At 29.1% G+C, this 20812-nt stretch overlaps 2 protein-coding genes across 2 annotated transcripts; one reads left to right on the top strand and one right to left on the bottom strand.

Annotated features, from left to right (window-relative positions):
• Positions 1–825: 825 nt before the first annotated feature.
• Positions 826–6387, top strand: LOC120086259 (chromatin structure-remodeling complex protein BSH). Its single transcript, XM_039042809.1, has 10 exons — positions 826–1122; positions 1227–1315; positions 3791–3885; positions 4073–4144; positions 4248–4295; positions 4379–4462; positions 4663–4701; positions 4817–4899; positions 5020–5082; positions 5838–6387. The coding sequence occupies exons 1-10, from the start codon at positions 1073–1075 to the stop codon at positions 5935–5937; spliced, it is 723 nt and encodes a 240-aa protein (XP_038898737.1). The 5' UTR covers positions 826–1072; the 3' UTR covers positions 5938–6387.
• Positions 6388–8454: 2067 nt separating this feature from the next.
• Positions 8455–9464, bottom strand: LOC120086267. Its single transcript, XM_039042821.1, has 2 exons — positions 9241–9464; positions 8455–8986 (listed from the first exon to the last, which is right to left on the bottom strand). Exons 1-2 carry the CDS (start codon positions 9338–9340, stop codon positions 8841–8843), a joined length of 246 nt encoding a protein of 81 aa, XP_038898749.1. The 5' UTR covers positions 9341–9464; the 3' UTR covers positions 8455–8840.
• Between the last annotated feature and the right edge of the window lie 11348 nt (positions 9465–20812).

Consider the following 20812-nt stretch of genomic DNA (forward strand, 5'->3'; position numbering starts at 1 on the left):
AAAGTCTTCCAACGATATTATACGAAGACAACACAACATGATATCACAAATCAAAGGATGATATATTAAAGGAGATATAACAAAACATATTTCATCGAAACTTTTCTACACTCATGATGTTGAAGAAAATGGTGACATCACTATACAATAAATTTGTTCGAAAGATAACTTGATAGACTTATTTATAAAAACATTATCTACCATAACCTTTGAAAAATTGGTACACATAGTTGGAATGTGGCAATTTAGATATCTTAAGTGATGTTTTCATGAGGGGAGCAAATATATTCTTTTGAAAATATAAATTATATGAAATATGTACTCTTTTTCCTTCACGAGGATTTTTTCCCATGTGGTTTTTTCCTAGTAAAGTTTTAATGAAGCATACTTCATATATATAATGAGTATCTAAGGGGGAGTATTATAAATATTATATAATAATAATAGATGTCCATCAGTGCCATGCTTAGTGTCCAATGTCGTGTCATTTTCTTATTATCACATGTGTTGGCTATGTGTCATTCAACCACCTTTGCATAGTGTCCAAGTGTACCACTTCTTACTTGTAAAAATTCCCTATAAATAGGTGGTCATTTGTAGATTTTGCAGAGAGATATACAATAGTTGAAACTCCACCAATTTTGGAGAAAGTGGAGATTTTTGAAGAAATTTCTTATTTTCTATTATTTTATTTATTTATCATTATTTTATTTATTTTAATATTATATTTATTAATATTCGTATTTCCGTGGTGCCTATTTTTTCTCACAAATTCACAACAAATATATAATTTTTAGTTGTTTTAATGTAAAATTAGGCTGTATAAACCCTATAATCACTCGAAATTTTCCTCTTACCACAGGCTTGCATCAGCAAATGTCAAATTTGAGTTTGATTTCAAACAATGATCGGTAGGAAAATCCCTTTTATATCTTCGCTTTGAAACCTCGTATCCACATCAATGTTCTAATCGTGAACGATCCAAACTCGGAGAACTGCAATACAATCCCTCTGAAAAGCTACAAAATTTGAACTAAACCACAACAACAAGGGAGTCGATTACAGATTCACCATGAAAGCTTCGGCCTCACCTCACTCAAAAGCTCCTTTCAAGTTCAGGATGTGAGTTCTTTCTCTCGTTCAACTCCACTATCAATTGTTCTTTCCCTTTATTTCTCTCTCTCTTATGGTTTCGTGTTTCTTTATGTTTTCGATCATTTTCGAAGTCCGACTGCGGAGAATCTAGTGCCAATTCGTTTGGACATTGAAATCGACGGTCAGAGGTTCAAAGATGCTTTCACTTGGAACCCTTCTGGTAATTTTGGTTTGTTTACCTTTCTCCTGCTTCTTATGTTTTCCTTTTAAATCAATGATGATTCATGTGTAGGACTGGAGGTAGTTTCTGCTTTTGATTGTTCGAGTTTACAGTTTAGGATTTATGAATGATAAGATATTGAAAATTTTAAGAAATTACAGTTTTTTTTTTTTTTTTTTTTTTTTTTTTTTTTTTTTTTAAAATTTTAATAAGAGATGTAAAGAAGATTAACTATTTTCTGAAAGAATATCTGTTAGTTTCTTCTTCCTTCAAGAATTTAAAAAGAAATTACGAACAAGGATCTTCATGCACTGAGTGGCTTGGGCGTGCTTCGTTAATGGTTTCTTACTTTTCAAAGACGCGCCTAGGATTTTTGAGCCACTGCTTGAAACAATAATTCTGTAAGAATAAGAATTAACCACATCCCCCATTATTTTCATAGCCGGCCCACTGATCTTCAGAATGGTTTTGTCCAACCCAGGGCTAGCTTTGAGAGACAGCATGGGTTTTTTTGGGCTTTCCTAATAGGAGGGAAACACAGTGCAAGCCAACTTCCCACCTTGTCAACCGGAATTCGACCTCTCTCCCTACTATTTACGGTTGCCTTGGATTTGGGTCCCTTCGTCAGAAAAACACAACTCTCCTTATGAAATGGCTCTAGGGGTTTTGTCAGGAAGGGAATGCTTTGTGGAGATGCATAATTGGGGCTACTTATGGTGTCGATGCTTACAGTTGGAATTCAAATATGCCTAAGAAGGGAAGAAAAACTAGACTTTGGGCTGTCATTTTAAAGCATAAAGAGCAGTTTTTTTAATTTAACTGAGTTTATTGTGGGTGATGGGAAGTTGATCCTATTTTGGGTGGATAGTTGGTGTGATTCTTTACCCCTTGCACAGAAATTCTCCGATATCTTCACTTTATCCTTAAAAAGGATGCTATTATTGTGAACTGTTGGTGTGCATCCAGTCAAACCTGGAATCTGGGCCTTGGAAGAAGTGTTTTTGATAGAGAGTTGGGGTCATATGGTGACTATCTTGGAAGTCTTAAACTCATGGGCACCTCAGGGAGGTCACAATTGCCTTAAGTGGAAGCTTGACTCCTCGGGGAAGTTTACCACCAAAGCTACCTTTTTGAACATCACTAAGAGAACCTCCTCGTCCACCCTTCCTCTGGTGAATCTTGTTTGGAAGCTTAAAATTCCCAAAAAAAGTCAAATTCTTCCTTTGGTCCCTTGCATATAGAGGCTTAAATACTCATGACAAGCTTCAAAGGAAGCTTAAAAATACCTATCCCGGCCCCTTTTTTTGTTGTCTTTGCTTGAAAGACGAGGAATTCCTTAATCGCTTATTTTTGCATTATAAATTTGCTACTAAGGGATGGACTTTTTGTTTAGAACTTTTGGTTTGGAAAGCTGCCTTCTAAACAAAGTTGCTGACTGGATGCTTGATGGGCTTGATTGTTTTGCCTTAGATGGTAAAGGGAAAGTTCTCTAGGATATGCTTCTCGGTCTCTTTTGTGGTGCCATTGGAAGGAAAGGAATAAATAGAATTTGTGAAGATAAGTTTGCTTCTTTTGATTCTTTTTGCCTCCTGGTGGTGCACTAACAAAACCAAATTCTTTTGTAATTATAGTCTTTCGATGATTTTTAACAATTCGAAGACTCCTTTTTTAGGCTTTGGGGAGGGGTCTTCTCAACTCCTTGCCCTTAGGTTGTTCTCTTTCGTTCTCTGATGGATGGAATATACCCGCCTATTTCTTATACAAAAAAGAGAGTATGGGTTCTTAAGGTCTTGTTTGATAAGTATTTGGTTTTTGGTTTTTGAACATTCACACAACTTCTATATATAGTCATCATCTTTCTTAATGAAACATTTGAATTCTTTGTTTTCAAAATATTGAATGCATTTCAAAAATATGGTTAGGAAGTAGATAATAAAACAAAGAAACTCATGGGTGAGTAGTGTTTATTTGTTTAATTTTCGAAAACAAAAAACTAAGGCTCCGTTTGGTAATCATTTTGTTTTTGTTTTTTGTTTTTGAAAATTAAGTTTATGGACACTACTTCTACCTCCAAATTTCTTCATTTGTCATCTACTTTTTACCAATGGTTTAGAAAACTAAGCCAAATTTTGAGAACTAAAAAAAGTAGCTTTCAAAAAGTTGTTTTTGTTTTTGAAATTTAGCTAAGAATTCAACTATTGTACTTAAGGAAGATGCAAATCATTGTAAGAAATATGGATAAAATAGGCTTAATTTTCAAAAACAAAAACAAAAAACCAAATGGTTACCAAACAGAACCTAAATGGTTATCAAACAAGGTGTAAATTATTAACATGGAAACTTGAATCTAGGAATTTGGAGGTTATCTTAAAATGTTCCAAAACCATAGGCACCCTTGAGACTTAACTTGAAAATGCCTTTTTGGCTTTTCTGATAATATCTTCTATAACGTTATTAATTTTATGTTTACTCTAGATCCCGATTCAGAGGTGGTGATCTTTGCAAAGAGGACAGTGAAAGATTTAAAGCTTCCTCCGGCATTTATTACACAAATTGCACAATCCATTCAAGTAAGGACAATAGTCATCCGAACCTCCCTCTCTCATTCTTCATGGATATGAATCGTCAGCCTAAACCATTTTTCTTTTAGATAGTAACAAAAAAACCTTCCAACTCAAATGAATACCTGTAAATTGTAATAAAATCTTGATGTGCCACCAAATTCACTCATATATTCTCTTGGGTTTTTCTTATCAGTCACAACTTACAGAATTTCGATCCTTTGAAGGTCAAGATATGTATTCTGGTGAAAAGATTATTCCAATCAAGGTTTGTCTCATTGGCGTTACAATACCAATCTCTTGACGACTTCCTCCCTTTATCAATATTCTATAGCTTGATGCCCAATAATGCAATTCTGTTTTTTTCCCAGCTTGATCTCCGAGTGAACAATACACTCATAAAGGATCAGTTTCTGTGGGTAAAGTTGAACATACACTTGCTACATTTGACTAGAACATATATATTGTTAAGCTTACTTGCGCAATATGATATGCCTTTTAGGACTTGAACAACTATGAGAGTGACCCTGAAGAGTTCTCCAGGACATTCTGCAAAGATTTGGGTATTGAAGACCCTGAAGTAGGAGTAAGTAAAGTACAACGTACAAAATAGTATAGTAGAACTTTTTTGTTCCATGTAGTTTGGTTCATTTGGTCATGAAAAGGCAGCTTTCTACTTTAAATGAATGGATTCCCAATGAGCTATTTTCATCTAAAGTGTCGTCCTTTAAATGTTTTTCTCCAACCATTTGATACCGTATGAATTTCATTATTTTTGTGAGGTAGCCCGCCATTGCTGTTGCGATTAGAGAACAGCTCTATGAGGTTTGTTTTTTCTTGCCTGTTAAGCCTCCTTTTCCTAAAGACTATTTTTTTCTAGCGCTGTTCACAATCTGAATAATATATTTCATCACTGCATCTCCATGTGTGTACGTTCCAGATAGCAGTGCAGAATGTTGCCTCAGCAAGAGAAAGCAGAATGAGCAAGAAGGGCCGCCGAGGGTTCGAGCATGTACCAGTAAGGTATCTATTTAGATATTCTAACTTATGCATTGTTCCTCATCTCTTTGTAATCAGATGAGTTGCAATGAGACTTAAATATTTACCTTTTGCAATGGTGCATTTCTCTGTTTGGTGCAACAGTAAAACTGGAGGTGCTTCGGTGGACTTGGTGAAGTTATTTGGTCATAGATCAAGTGTTGTTCGGTTAGTCTATTCCCTATTTATTAATATTATTATTATTTTGGAAATGCTTAGACCATCCCTTGTTGCTTATGGATTTTCCTTTCATTTTCTCTCTCTTATCTAACCTAAGAAGTATATGGTATATGATTCATACATGATTATTTAATACTGCCAGTTATGTTTGTTTCCGTGTGTCTTTCTCGTCAAGAGAGAGAAATCCAATGTTATTCAACATCAACCTAGAAGTTTAGGGTGTTTTAGTTTCTAGGGAATCATACGGTGCTCATGTGATTGACAACTTATCTCAAGTTTTAAAAAGATTCCCACATGTATGAGATATCTAGACATGCTGAGATGTCTTCATATGCAGGTATCTCATTTCCATGACACTTGGTGGGGTTATGGGTATCTATATTCTGGGCATAAAGAAAAAGATACAATTTGTTCCTTGTGACCTTTTACCATTTTCCTAAGATCATAGCATACTTCTTGATTTTAATTTTTTTAGGCAGCAGTTTATGTTTATTTTTAACAAGAAACAAATAATGTTCTTTCTGTTACATATGAATCTAAACTAGTTCTTCTTCTTCTTCGTTTTTTTTTTCAGAATCGGAGAGTATTATTCCCCATCTTAATGCCATTTACACTTATCTATTCTCAAGTTTTAGTTTAAAAATTAGTTCAAAGTACATAAAAAAAGCACACACTTCAAATGCATTAGCTTGTAAAAGTATAAAAAATAGATGCTTATGATAGTATACACTAAAATGCAACAGGAAAAGAAAGGACTGGGACATTTACGAACCAATTGTCGATCTTCTATCCAACGAGGAAGTAGATGCCCTTGAAGCAAAAGAAGAGAGGACTGCTCGATAACATATTCTCAGTTGCTGCTGTTGATCATGTCGCTTCTATCGTCAAACAGCATGGACTTTCCCAGTGGAGGTAAATTATTCGACATGGATATAAAGTTATTAGGTCTTGATGTTTCACCACAATTAACATTCTTTATCTTCTCAAGTTAAAGGCTTTCGTAGTGATTCTTCATGGATGGTTCTTAATCCCCATCTAGCTGTTGAGTAAGGATATGAAGTCTCTGATACTGAAGTTCATATGGTAGATATTTTGACAAATTTTACGGTACTTGGCATGGCTTATGTAACTAGAAAGGGTATAGTGAGCTCTGATAATCATATGGGTACAACTTTTGATATGAGTTCTCATTCTTATTTGTTGCTTTTGATAGCATTCTCAGAACCATTCAAAAATTTTCTGAAAGACTGACAAGTGAAGATATTCATATATGCCAAAAGTTCTTTGATACAATCATTTGGACCATTTCCATAATGGTCCATTTTTCTCTTTAGAAGTTGGAAAATGAGTTGTGGCAGACTTTGATGATAACATCCCATAGGAGGGTGCCATCTAGAATTAGAATTTTTATGTTTAATAAAAAAAAGGAAACATACTATTTCTTTTATTTTTATTGTGGTGCACTTTTAATGACTCAAAAATTTAGTAGGATTCACTCAACAGAGTTAGCCTATAGGAGTTCTTACTGGTTGATGTGTCTACTGTCTAGTTATGTTGAAGAGAGCATTAGTTGTACCTTTGGTCGAGCTAGTAAATGAAAAATACTTGGGCACATTTCATTTTTGTGTAGCCACTCAAATGTACAATCACTTGTAACTTTTATATATATATATATCCTTTTGTGATTGGAGGGGATGCATGAAAATGGTTGCAGTCCAGTTATATCCAAGTATTATTTATTTATTTTTTGAAATAAACAACGCTAAGATAAGATATAGGTGTATCCATGATCTAGAACGAAAACGTGCTTTAAAGGCATATCATTGTATATTGAAAATCATTCGAAAATGACTAATAAAAACACTTTATTATAATAAATACAAACAAATGAAAAATTATGATCTAATAATCAAACATTTAATTCTTGTACTTTCACTTCCTAACTTAAATAATCACCGTTCCACTTTGAATAGTGAAAATGGTTATTTTCTTTTTCAAGATTCGTAAAAGTTGAAAGATAATAATTTGATGAATTTACTCCATGAAACCAATCATGTGCCTAGTTTCAACTGTATTATTTCTTCGATTGGAGGATAATATTTTTGAAAAATGGAAATGAGAAGATAAAGGTGTGAAGAAAAAGTTGTTCACGAGAAGCCCATCCAAATCCCTATCTTTCTTCCTTACAAATCCATGAAAATGATAGAAAGAGACATTCTGTACGGACTGAAAGAGACCACAATAGTGGTGTCAGTTGAATTTAGTGGCTCAAAATTTAAGTTTTAGAGATATTTTGGTAAATCAAACAAAATATATTTTTAATCACGTGGTTAAATAGTTTAAAAGCTTAAACTATACAAAATATCTTACAGTTTCATAGGTACGTGGTACATTTTAGTTATGAAAAATGCAAAAGATATATTTTCTGTAAAAATAATTATATAGAGATATAAGATCATGGTTATCAAATCTTTCATATCAATAGACATGGTGAAAATTATTTACACAATTAATTTTTGCACATCAATGAAACTATTTTATGTAAATTTCATCTTACTTAAAAAAGAAAGAAAGAAAAAAAAAAAAAAACTTCCCCAATGGATTATTATTATTATTATTTTTGTTGTTGAAACAAATTCCAAAGTTCAAAGGTAAAACGGATTTTTTTAGTACAACTACAGGATGAAAGATTGAACCTCTAAGAGGGATGGTAGATCGGTATCACTTAGTTAAGCTCATTTGGTAGTAAAATTGAATTATTTGTGAATGTCATAGATGAATTTCTTGACAATTTTATTCTAATGACGAGACAAGTCATTTGAACATATTTTAATGGTATAAGTGGTCAAGTTTAAAAGTAAAAAATGAATTTTTCCGTTGAATCTCACCCTCTTTTTTTTTTTTTTTTTTGAAAGTGCAACCACAAATAGCTTATTATGTTATATTTTCATTATTAATTTATTCATAAAAACAAGAATGACATGTAAATTTTAACCAAAATATAGGAACAATTGTGGATAAAAAATTGAGACTAATAATAAAAGTGTAAAGATTAAAATTGTAATTTAATATAATTTTCTTTAATATAATTTATATAAATAATAATAATAAATAAACATTCACTTTTATCATCTTAAATTTTATATATTCAATTGAATTGATGAAAGTCTTCATCATATTAATTAATCAACATCCAATTTCATAATTCAAAACTCCAAACTTGTCCATTAATGGTAAACATCTATTCATAAAGCAAATGATTAAAACTACATGTCATGTCAAGATTGATATCCTTAACAAACTAGAAACAAAATAGAAAAAAAAAATGTAATAAGTAAGACTAAAAATTATTGTAATTTACAGCAAGAAAAAAAATCATTATAAAAATCCAAGCCTCTTTTATTCTCTCTCAAATAAAGGCCTTGAAAAGTGGTATACATAAATTATAAATAAATATGACCAACCAATCAGATCTGAGCCACTTTCCTCAGAGATAAGGCTCTATTTCCCAGAAAAAAGAGAGAGAGGATTTTCTTTTTCTTTTTTTGGCATTAATCAAGATTTAAGAGTAATAAAAATCTTAAATCTCACCATGATTAAAAGCTTCAAATCATGGGGATTCATTCCCTACACATAAACAAAATCATCAACTCACAAAATAACGTAGAGAAAGCGGGAGAGAGACGTATTATACTTTATCTACAACAATTAAGTAATTAACATCCATCGAATGACGGGATCGGTCGTTAAGAAGACACATTACAAGTGATAGTGGTAGCAGTGGCAATAGAATTGGCCTTGTCTAAAATGGACCACATCACGTGCACATCTTCATACCCACATGCCATCACCTCTCCTTGGAGATTCCTCACGTCCACTCGCTTCTCTTGCTCTGGAAAAACCGAATTAAACAAAGAATGAAATTGGGAAAAATTCAATTGTAGAATGAAAATTCAAATTCTTCGAAGAAGATATTAATAAACAGGTAAACTATGTTTAGATAGATACGTAGTAAGAAATTAAAACAAAGAATTGTAACTTCAAAACAAGAAAGGAAAAAAACTCGAACAATATAACATATATGAGAAACTAAAGTCGATATAGAATGACTATTCGAATATGTACTTAAAAGATTCGAGAGCCAACCTGAATCGGAATGAGACTTTTTAGGATCTCGAGTGTTTTGGTTGAAGATGGTGCAAGCCTTCCTAAAGGGAGAAATGATGGTTTTCTTCCAAGAAGCCATAGTAAAGTAATGTTGAGGTTTGAGAATGCCTTTGGCTGAAAGGCGTTGGAAGTGAAATGGGTCACAATATATAGAGAGAAAAATTAGTAAAAGAGAGAGAAGAAGAAGAAGAGACGGCAAGATCCGAAGGATGAGCAACACAACTTTTTATTCTTATCTAAATAAATCATTATTATTATTATTTTATATTCATAATGTCTATACCAACTTACGTGCATATCAACTAATTTCACGAGACAACTCGTCTGATCATGGATATCAAAGAAACTGGTAGGATATTAAATCTTAAGTAAATGGTCGTCATGGATTGAATTCATTTCCTCTTAGCCTTTTATGTACTATAAGCCCACCGATTTAAATAATATTAAGAATAATTATTATAATTATAACTATTATATTAATAAGAAAAAAATAATACAACTTTTAGATTCGTGGAGTTTTATCCATTCTTACCTTAAATTTAAAACATGGTTGAAAAATTAATTCTCCCACTAATAGGGTTTAGAAATGTTTTCTTGTATTTGATAAATCATAAAACATATGTATGGTAATAAAAACTGATAGGATTAGAAAGAAAAAGGATATTGGAGAGCTAGATTTTTGCTTAAATTTGTGAGTTTTTGACAAAATTATTCCATGGCTAATTTATGCATAATTCCAATTAAAATTTGTGTGAAGCTATATATTATTTTTATTAGTGAACTTATGAAATTTTGTGCATGCATTGCTTTTTTTAGAGTTAAAATCAGTAGGTAATTAGCCAGAATTCAACTGCAACACTTATCTAAGTCAATAATATAGCTTGATGAAATTGAAATTTTAAGGTAAAAATTGAATAAACCTAATAAATTAAAGGGTAAAAACTAAATTTGCACTAATATCAATAAGGTTAAATTACGAATTTAGTCCTCAAACTTTCAAATTTATTCAAATCACAGATTTACTAGACACAAAACAGAAAGTAGGTTTTATTGAACTTAAAATTTAAATTTATATCAATTATTTAATTTTTAAAAATTTCAAATTTATTAGAGGCGACCTAGTTTACTGAAAATTAAAAATTCAAAGATTAATTACACAATTAAAAGTTTAGAGATATAATAGATACTTTAGACCAAACTTCAACCATTAAAATTGTAATATAATATATTAATACCAATATATATATATATATTAAAAAAGAAAAAAATAATAAAAATAATAATATAAGACGTGGTCTCATTACTGCAACAAAGCACATGGCGCACGCTCCCTCACCGTCCTCTCCGACCTTACACGTGAAACCATTCCTTCACTTCTCACTTTCAATACACTTTTTTCCATTTTTTTTAATTTTTTAAAAGTTTTTTCCCCTTCCTTTTATTTTAATTAAAAGATGGTTGTTTTTGTAAGACTTCCAACGAAATTGAAAAAAAGATTATAATAAATAAAACGTCTATATAATAAAAAGAGATTTTCAAAAAATAGAAAAATAAGAAAAACTATTTTCACGAAATAATAAACTTTAATAAATTGATAAATACTGATAAAAGCCTATCAATGCTTGAAACTGATAGAAGCCTATCAATAATAGAAATTGATACAAGTCTATCATTGATAAACGCTAATAGAAATTTATCCATGTCTATCCGTGATAGACGCGGATAGAAGTCTATTAATTTCAATTAATATATTTTTTTTTCTATTTCTAATAATAGTTTGACATTTTTATTTATATGAGAAAAATTTCCAATAATAAATATAACAGCCTCCCTTTAGTTTTTATCTATTGTTCTTTTTTTCCCCTTTCTTTTGCTTTATTTTTGGATATATAAAAAGTGAAACATCATCCATATATTCTATATGTGGTAAACTATTGTTAGTTTTTTTTCCTTTTCATGTATAAAACTACATCCAATAATTTTGTGGGGGAAGAGAGATATAGGGAGAAAGTTGTCTTCGTTTGTTTATATCTACTAAATTCACATCGAGATATTTTTTTAAGTTCAACAATAAGTGAGAATAGGATGATTCGAAACTCTAACCTATCAGTCGATGACTAACATATATCTTGACTAGTTGAATTATGTTCAAATTGACAAGTCAATATGATTCATTATTTTATTAGTTAATCTTCCATTTTTTTCGCTTACAATCCTATATGATTTTATCATGTTTAACACATTGTGTGTCAACATTAATTAAGTAAAATTGTATCGTAAAAATGAAAATATTGATGGCTGGAAAATGTAAATAAGAACTTTTTAAATGATATAATTGACACATATTGATCAATAGACACCAAATATATGTCATAATTCATAAACTATTATAATTTAACTTTTTGTTTGAAAGAAAATTATTTTAAATCACTTCTTTAAGGTTTTAGTGTGTATGCCATGATGACATGTATAGATTAATCAACATTTGTAAATTAGGCATGTAGCACCATCATTTGGTTAATTAGCTTATTATTAAGACTAAACAAAAGCTATAAAACAATTCAATAATATTGTAATTGTCACTTTTCTAAAGTTTAGAATTCCAATAGATGTAGCTATCAAATTCATGGATTAAATTTATTAAATTTGAATTAAAAATTAAAAGTGGAAAAATATGGTGATTAATATATATACATAAAACTATATTACTAAATGAAGTATTAAAAAAGTTTTGGGCATTTAAATAGTTCTTTTAGATGTCTTTGGTAGCTTATATTCAAGTGGTAAAGATGTAAGTTTCTTCAATGGTTTAATTTCTTTTAAATTTTAATTCATTCATGTGATTTTTATAGTACAAATAATTCATTAAACTACACAAGTATACATTATATTGATTAAAATAGATGTCAATGATTGGTTAATCATTATCTATAATTAAACAAATAATGTGTTACTGTATTTAATCTCCAAGTGTACAAATTGTTGGCAAGTAATACAGTGGCATCTACCTTGAGGGAAAAAAAATGATCATATCAACAGTGTCATTATAATTATTAAAAGAATTCATTATATTCTTTTGATTCCTTGGTTTCTGAAAAATTTAAGCTTCTAAATAATAATTCACTCTTGGGTATCGTTGTTTTGTATATACCTTCAAACGATGTTTTGAAAAATCTAGAATTTGAAATCTAAAAAGATCATCGTCTTTAAAAACTTATTTTTGTTTTTAGTAGTTGACTAAAAATTCAAATGTTTCTTTAAGAAAAGTAAAAACTATAGTAAGCTGGAAAGAAATCATCGTAAATTTCAAACGGACACAAACTATGCTTTATCTTAAAAAAGTTTAGATCATGTGTGACACAAAATCGTCTAGAGATGAATATTTTAATAAATAATCTTTAGATTCGAGCACATATTCTTTCTATAAATCAATTTAAATTTGAATTAAAGAGGTAAATTCTCTCTTTACTTATAACTTACTCATTTTAATGATATTGTTGTAATTTTTGCATTATTTCATACCCAAGTCTATAAGTAGTTTTTTTTTTTTGGGCCTCTTAGGGTTTTTGCAGTGTAATGAAATTTTGTTTCTTCTTGCAATTTATTAAAGTGTCTTCTCAAATAGTTAAATTATAGGCACAAAATGTACCTTATATTTGTGTGGGTTAGGAAGGGGAGGGGTCCTTTAAGACAGTTATTTTAGAGATAGCTAGCTAGTGCAAGAGCCAAGCTAGAAAACTTGAATTCATTGGTATCACTTATTTATTGTCCTTTTTGCTTCATAGCATGTCCTTTGATTTGGTTAGTACTCCTTCATGTTACCAAGCAACAAAGCTTTGCCTTTGTTTTTAAATTATGATTGTCTTTAGTGCTTCTTTTCGTCTTTTTTGCTTTTAAAGATTTAAACCGATCATGAAAGGAAGATATCATCTCTCACTCATATACTTGTGATATTTCATTTATCTAGTCAATTCTTTCCTCGAACAAAGTATATTCACATAACTTATTTGTTCGACACCTGATATAGCTAAGTCGGGGGTATTAGAACCCTGAAACCACTTGTAGGTATCTCGAAAATGGTATGATATTGTCCATTTTAGGCAATAATCTTCATGACTTTGCTTTTGATTTCATCTGAAAGACCTCATACTAACGATGATAATATATATTATCTCCCACTTATATGCCCAGAATCTCTCTTGTTTAACCAATCTGAGATTTTGATCGCATTCTTAACAATACATTATTACATTAGTCATTTAGGAGGTGTTTGGTGGCCCGTAATTGGATGAGATCGTAGTGTAATATAATAAAAAACTCATGTTTGGATTGAGCATTTTGGGCCTGATTTGTAATATAGAACTCATTCCATTTCGACCGTTTTTAATGCAACGTAACCCTCTTTTTCATTGTTTTCACGCTTCGTGATCTCATTTTTTATTACTCATACTTTCCAACATTCTTCTGATTCCTAGTAATACTGATTACATTCCAGCTCTCCAAACAATGCTTTAGAAATTAGCGATCAATCATATAAAAAATTAATAAAAATATATGTTTTTATGTCTAACATTGATCCAATAATTCTATAAACTAGAGTAGTAGGGATAATCAAAGTTTTTCCTTTCTAGCTAGGTATGACTTTTATAATTCAACTATATCTTAGGTCAAATACTTTTTCTAAATCCTTGGACAAATTGTGAAAGTCTATTTCTACTTTTTAAACTAAAGACAAACAACCAAACATTGCAACCAACTAGGAATATCCCTCTCATTTGTGTTAGTTATTTTGATCCAAAAAGCATACACATGCCTTTTTTTTAGTGGTGAAAAAGTTGCTTTTACTTAATTATATATTTTTAATTCATAATAAATATGTTAGTTTCCCTCTATTTTTAAAATAAAATATTTAGTTTAATTTTCACAATTATGTTTTGAGATGAGAAAACTAATCCTATAGCATCTCTAGAAATGATACCATCTTAAATTAATCGTATCATAATATAGAGTTTCGTTCTTGTTTACTAAACGAACTTCATTTAAGAGGTTGACTGGTCTCATTGTAAAAAAGGAAGGAAACATTTTATTCTCAAGAAAGTCATAAATATTAGAATAATTGAGTCATATCTCGATAATTTAAATATATATACAATATTTAAGAAAATCTCAAGCATATTAATCATAAATTAATTACCGTCTAATCAACATTTTAGAAAATTACATCAAATAAAAAAATATATATATCAAATTAAAAAATTATGCAATGTTAACTGTTACTTTCATCTGACAATAGAAAAAACTAATCACATTATGCTAATCATATTAAACAATTTCTCCCAAGATGGAAACATAATCCAAACATACACACATTTCAAATAATAAGAAACACATTATTTAATATATTATATGGGGAAAAGTGCGACATGTTGATAATATTTTACATGTATAAAACAATATATTATATATATAGTTTTAGGGTTAAATTCAATGTTTTGTGAAGTGAAAAGTAGGGTTTAAATTATAGGTTAAGTGGTGGGGAAGTGGGAACACAAAGATTAAGAATTCTGACACAAAGTTTTGAAGTTTGAAGTTTCAACCACTCTTTTTTTTTCTACCCCACATGTTTAAAAATAAATAAATAAATAAATATATTATATATAATTTTTCATAAAAAAATATCAAACTATTTATAAAAATAGTAAAAAAAAACATTGATAAGATATGTCTATCATTGATAGACTTTTATCAATTTCTATCATTATATCCGTCTTTATAAAAAAAAAATTAAAATTTTATTATTTTATATAAATAATTTTTCTTATTTTTCTATTTTTAAACATCTCCGACTTATATTATATATATAGCAAATTAAATGACTGCCTGCCATATGCATATTGCATAATGCATCTGCTCTTTCACATTCATGCACTCAATCCTTGTCCCCCACAACCTTTTGTATTTGTCTTTATAACTAAATGTTCAACATTTTGTCCCCACATATATTCAATTAACCATGTTTTACTTCACTTTTTAACTTTATTCACCTATCAAAATTATCGATGGAGGGAGAGATTAGAGGTTCGAATTTATGAAAGAGGGAAGAAAAAAAACCCTTTTCATCTTTTAGTTTCGAGAAATATATATGAAATTATTTATAGTTTTCGAAAAGGTTAAATTATACAAAATAATCATATATTATTTTAGGGTAGAGTTCAAATAGGATGTTAAGAGACTTTGAAAAATTTCCTTATAAGTTCTAATTACTCTTGAATTTTGAAACAATTTCAAGATATATAAAACTTATGCAAATTGATATGAGGACTAATGTATATAAATTGAGAGGGATACGAAATATTATTTATAATTTCATTTCAACTATATTATAGATTAACGTCATTGTTACAATTCATCTCAAACTCAAAAGATATCATTGGTAATTTTATTCATACACAAATTTTTACACATAAGCTACCACGTTAATTTACATGAATAAAATAGTGAATGATAATGTATATGTCTTCTAATTTAGATGAATAAACTCAAATAAACTTAGTTCAGCGGTAATTGATACGACATTTTTTTTCTCTAGGTAAAAGATTCAATTTCTAACCTCACAATTATGGTTAAAAAAGAAAAAGAGATGCACACCAATTTTCATCTTATCATCTAAGCAGAAAAGCTCTCCACAGATTTCTTTTGGAACAATTATTTAAAACTTCTCAAAAAAGTGTAGGGATGATTGAGACCTATCTTTACAGTTAAAAGGTATTTTGCAATACTTCAATATTTTGAAAATCATGTGCATCGATGATTCATCTTCTTTCCATTTTCTTAAAGTATGTTCACATCAAATTAAGGGGGTAAAATGTTATTAAACGTTATATCTAATAAGTTAATTAAACTTTTAAACTTTTTAAATACGTTAACCACCTTACAAAAATTAAAAGTTTAAGAATCAATTACATATTTTAAAATTATAAACCTATTAAATACAAACTTGAAAGTTCAACGACCTATCATATACTTTTATATCGTTTTAAAATCTTCTAGGCAGAAATAGTCAAATACTAAAACTGATAATTTTATTACATTAAATTATTGTTTAGGTTCGACCATATAGGTCGGGTTTGATTTTAGTTTGGTCACTAAAGCTCCGTTTAATAATCATTTTGTTGGAATGCCTTGAATCTATTATATGAAGTTTTGAATAACCAAGTACGAGGTCTCGCACTATATAAACCCTCTAACCCTAGAGGAGCTATTCATTATATTATCAAAAAGAATTTATTCATTCTCTTATACATTTTATCACTTGTATTTCAATGAATAAAAAAAAAAAAGTTTTTTTCTCCATCATGTAATTTTTGTTCGGTCTTTTTTCAACAATAAAAATTCATTATAATAACAAAAGATTATATTAAATTAGTTTTTTTTTTATTATCTACGATATTGAATTTTACCATACACACATTAATTTTTTCTTCCATTTTCAAATTCACAACCAAACACAAATTTTGAATTCTAAATTTAAATTCAAAATTTTAAATTAGAACCAAACGTGTTTTTGGGTATTGTGAAAAAGAAGAATTTATTTTTGTTTTCTATTGAATTCTTTATTTTTGAAAACATATTTTTGGATAACTAACCAAATGGGACCTAAACTTATTTTCTTTCAATTTCTTACAATGGTTTGCATATTTTAAGTAAAAGAGTTGATTTTTTTCTAAATTCCAAAAAAAAAAAAACAAGTTCTTAAAAATTATTATTATTATTTTAATTTTTAAGACTTGGCTTGATCTTTTTAAATATTGGTAAAAGATAGATAACATAACAAGAAACTTAGAGATGAAATGAGTGTTTATAGGCTTCATTTAATTTTAAAAAACTAAAAATTAAAAACAGAATGGTTATCAATTTAAGAATAAGTTCTATTAAACTTTAACAATAATTTTCATAATAACCACTAAATCAACGCATAATAAAGTTCAAGAACTAGGTTATTACAAAATTGAAAAATATAAAGATTTGAATCATTACAACTCAAAATTTAAAGATTAAGGCCCTGTGTGACAACCATTTCGTTTTTTATTTTTGGTTTTTGAAAATTATGTCTATTTTCTCTTCATTTCTTACCAAAGCTACTTTTTTAGTTTCAAATTCTAACTTGATATTTTAAACAATTCGTAAAAAATAGATAACAAAAGTAAAAATTGGATGTAGAAGTAATATCTATAAACTTAATTTTCAAAAACAAAAACAATTAACTTATTACTAAACGAAACCTAATTCTACCTTTCATAAAAATTCGTAAACAAAAAATCGACCCCATCAAAACAAATAAAAACGCCTCTAAATTTAGAGCTAATATAGAAAACTCTAAGAATGACATTATTGTCCAAATAAAAAGGAACCCTATAGCTAAATAACATAAGAGACCCCACACCACTAAAATTGAAATATATATATATATATATATATATATATTGAACAAAATTAGATAGATGAGAATTTTTCTCTTCTTTTTTTTTTTTTATTTATTTTAAAAAGTACAAAATAAGTATACGGAATATTTTGGATAAATGTGAGAGAGGATATTGGCATTTGAGACCAATAATATGAATGAATTTGGCTATTGAATATAATGGCGACACTTAGTACAAACATCATGTTCTCTTTGGTACTCTTTCTCTATACTTTAGCTGGCATTTGGAATCTCACATATTTACACCTTTTTCTTCAATTATTATCCATTTATACACTATTTTACTCTTTGTTCTGTGCTTTTTTTTTCTTTTTAAAAAAACTCATCATCCACATTTTCCTTGTAAGTGATATATATTGAAAGCGATATTCATGTGAACGTTGTTTTGAGCATGTTAGATGTATACACTTTAGTTTCACTCGAGATTGTAAACTAACATTTAATTTATTATCTAGTATGCTTCGATAATTAATACTAGATATTTGATTTTTGTAAATTATTGTAGGCGAAATCAACCTCAATATATACGTCAAGGTAGGAGACTGATCTAGAATTGATAAGCAAACTTGTGACCTAAGCTCATAAATTTACTTCGAACTGATTTAGCTGAGTATGTGTTTTCTTTGAGCTCTATATACGAAATATAAAGCTAGTTGCTTTTAGCTACCTTTTAATGTATACTTTTTGGAGGATTAAGTTGCTTTAAAATAGCTTCTATCTCTCCATTAAGATGGTTGTCATTCTTAGGAGGGTTTATATAAGTTTCTTTTGTTATTGTTGTTTTGAGTGTTAGTTATGCTTTTCAAATGGAATAAGGTAAATACTATTTACTCAATTATTTTTCTTGGAACTTTTACTAGTCAACTTCTAAGGTTGGAAAGTAATTATGTTATCAATGGTTATTTTTGTCAACTTAAACATATCCCAATTGGTTAATATCGCATTATTGCGATCAAAAGGTTGGAAGTTTGAAAATTTCTACCTGAATATATTGTTAAACTTGCTCACCTCTAGTTGATCACAACTCCAAATCCAATTCTTATAGTACTCAATTCAACCTAAATAGTTCATAATTAATTTGAGTCCATCATTATTAAGATTTGGGTTATGAACTAATTTTGTAACATAACAAACTAAATTGAGCTAAAAAAAAGTTGTAACCCATGAATAAGAGCATGAATACCTTTGCTCTTGTTTAAGAGTTTAATTTTGAGATAACAAAATAGATAGCTTTTATAGACTTATTTTTCATAAGTATTCAACTTCGTCTCTAAAATTTATACAAATGTCTAAATATGACTTATTGGAAACTCTCATCTATATGCACATTTTATATTAAACAAATTACAAGATGTAAATAGAAAAGAAAAGAAAGCATTTCATGTGTTATAAGGTTGGAATTTATTCTGATTCCAATAACTTTTCAAAACCATATTTCTTATCATTTATTCTCTTTTATTGAAATCTTTTAAAAAACTAATGGTTAAGAGTTGCCTTAAGACAAAGCTCAAAGTTTGTAGACGGTTTCAAATCCAAGAAAAATACAAGGCTACATAAGGGTTCAAGTGTCTAAAAAGAAAAAATCAGTTCATTCCGAAATTTCATCCACGAAGAAATAATCGAATCAAGATCGACAATGACACTGCAATCTTGAGGGCCACATATACCCCTGACACCCTTGATGTTACATGTAATCTAAGGCATGTGTCAAGGAAGAGCCTTATAGATATCCCCATTTTGACACCTCCAAGAGGGGAGGCAAGTGACTCTAAATGAGAATTTCTTAAACTCGTTTGATAACTAGTTGAACTTAAATACTCTCTATACTAACTAAGATATCGAAGTATACTTTGCTAGATCCTACACAAGTACAAGTACTTTCACATAGGAATGGGTCAGAGAAAAAGGTCAGAGGAGTACTAAGACTCACATTCGTGTCTCCCATGTCCACCCTAATAGAGGAAAAAAATAGAAGAATAAGAGGAAATTATGCCAGTCGAAAATAATGAAATTAATTAATTAATTTTTTTTTGACACACATAAGATAATGAAATTATGACAGCAACTAAATTTATAATATATTAAAAACTAAATTTTAGGAATATATTTTATAGTGTCTATCTATGGCCAATTATTGCCCAAAACTATGACTTTTCCAAAGAGAGAGTCCTTTATATTAGTTTGAGAAATATAAAATATATTATATTTTATTGTATAATCAATTATTTGGACATTTCAAAAGTCAGGCTAGAAAAGTAAATATTGGAGTTTATAGTCATTTATGATGTGTTTTGATTCCTTGAAAAATCTATCTACTTTTTCATATTGATAGTTGAGTTTGAGAAAATGGCAGTAAAACACAAGAAAAACAAATGATATGTTGGGTTTGTTTTCACAAAACTACAAAAGCATCCAATTTTGGTGGTCGTGCTCATGTGTCATTAGCGTTAATAGAACTACTTAGAACGAAGAATAGTTGTGTGTCAGTTGAACCATACTTACTTTGAAAATATAGAAAAGAATTAACGTGATATAAATGATAAAATCAATCAGTAAAAAATACAGAATAATACCTTTTCGGATCTTAGGTTTTTGCTCTAGTTTCTATTTGGTCCCTATGTTTTTAAAATGTTACACATTTAGTTCTTTAAGTTTTGAGTTTTGTTTCAATTTAGTCTCTAAGTTTTAAAATGTTACAATTTCTATTAATTAATTATAAATAATTAATATCAAATTTAATTTTAAAAGTGATAAAAACAATGAAACTTAATTAATTATAATTCCTTTTATGATTTTTTAATTTATTAACATAAATTAACTCCAAAAGATGGAAAGTGAGTATTTATTGAAAAATTAAAATTAAAAATGTAAACCTCGTGACATAGGGATCAAATTGAAGCAAAATTTAAATGTCAAGGGTAAAATTATAATATTTTGAAACCTAGGCACTAAATTAAAACCAAACTCAATATTTAAGGATTAAATGTATAACAATTTGAAATCTAAGGACTAAATACAAACTAGACTCAAAATCTAGGGACTAAAAAGATATTTTTCCCTACAAAATAT

Source organism: Benincasa hispida, chromosome 1, assembly GCF_009727055.1.
Source record: "Benincasa hispida cultivar B227 chromosome 1, ASM972705v1, whole genome shotgun sequence".
NCBI classification, from domain to species: Eukaryota; Viridiplantae; Streptophyta; class Magnoliopsida; order Cucurbitales; family Cucurbitaceae; genus Benincasa; species Benincasa hispida.

Bases quoted from the DNA above. Each gene is read 5' to 3' on its own strand.
- LOC120086259 (XM_039042809.1), top strand. From the start codon at position 1,073: ATGAAAGCTTCGGCCTCACCTCACTCAAAAGCTCCTTTCAAGTTCAGG. The intron at 4,463-4,662 runs GTAAGTAAAGTA...TTTGTGAGGTAG, and splicing joins TTGAAGACCCTGAAGTAGGA to CCCGCCATTGCTGTTGCGAT. The intron at 5,083-5,837 runs GTTAGTCTATTC...AAAATGCAACAG, and splicing joins CATAGATCAAGTGTTGTTCG to GAAAAGAAAGGACTGGGACA.
- LOC120086267 (XM_039042821.1), bottom strand. From the start codon at position 9,340: ATGGCTTCTTGGAAGAAAACCATCATTTCTCCCTTTAGGAAGGCTTGC. The intron at 8,987-9,240 runs GTTGGCTCTCGA...CGGTTTTTCCAG, and splicing joins AAAGTCTCATTCCGATTCAG to AGCAAGAGAAGCGAGTGGAC.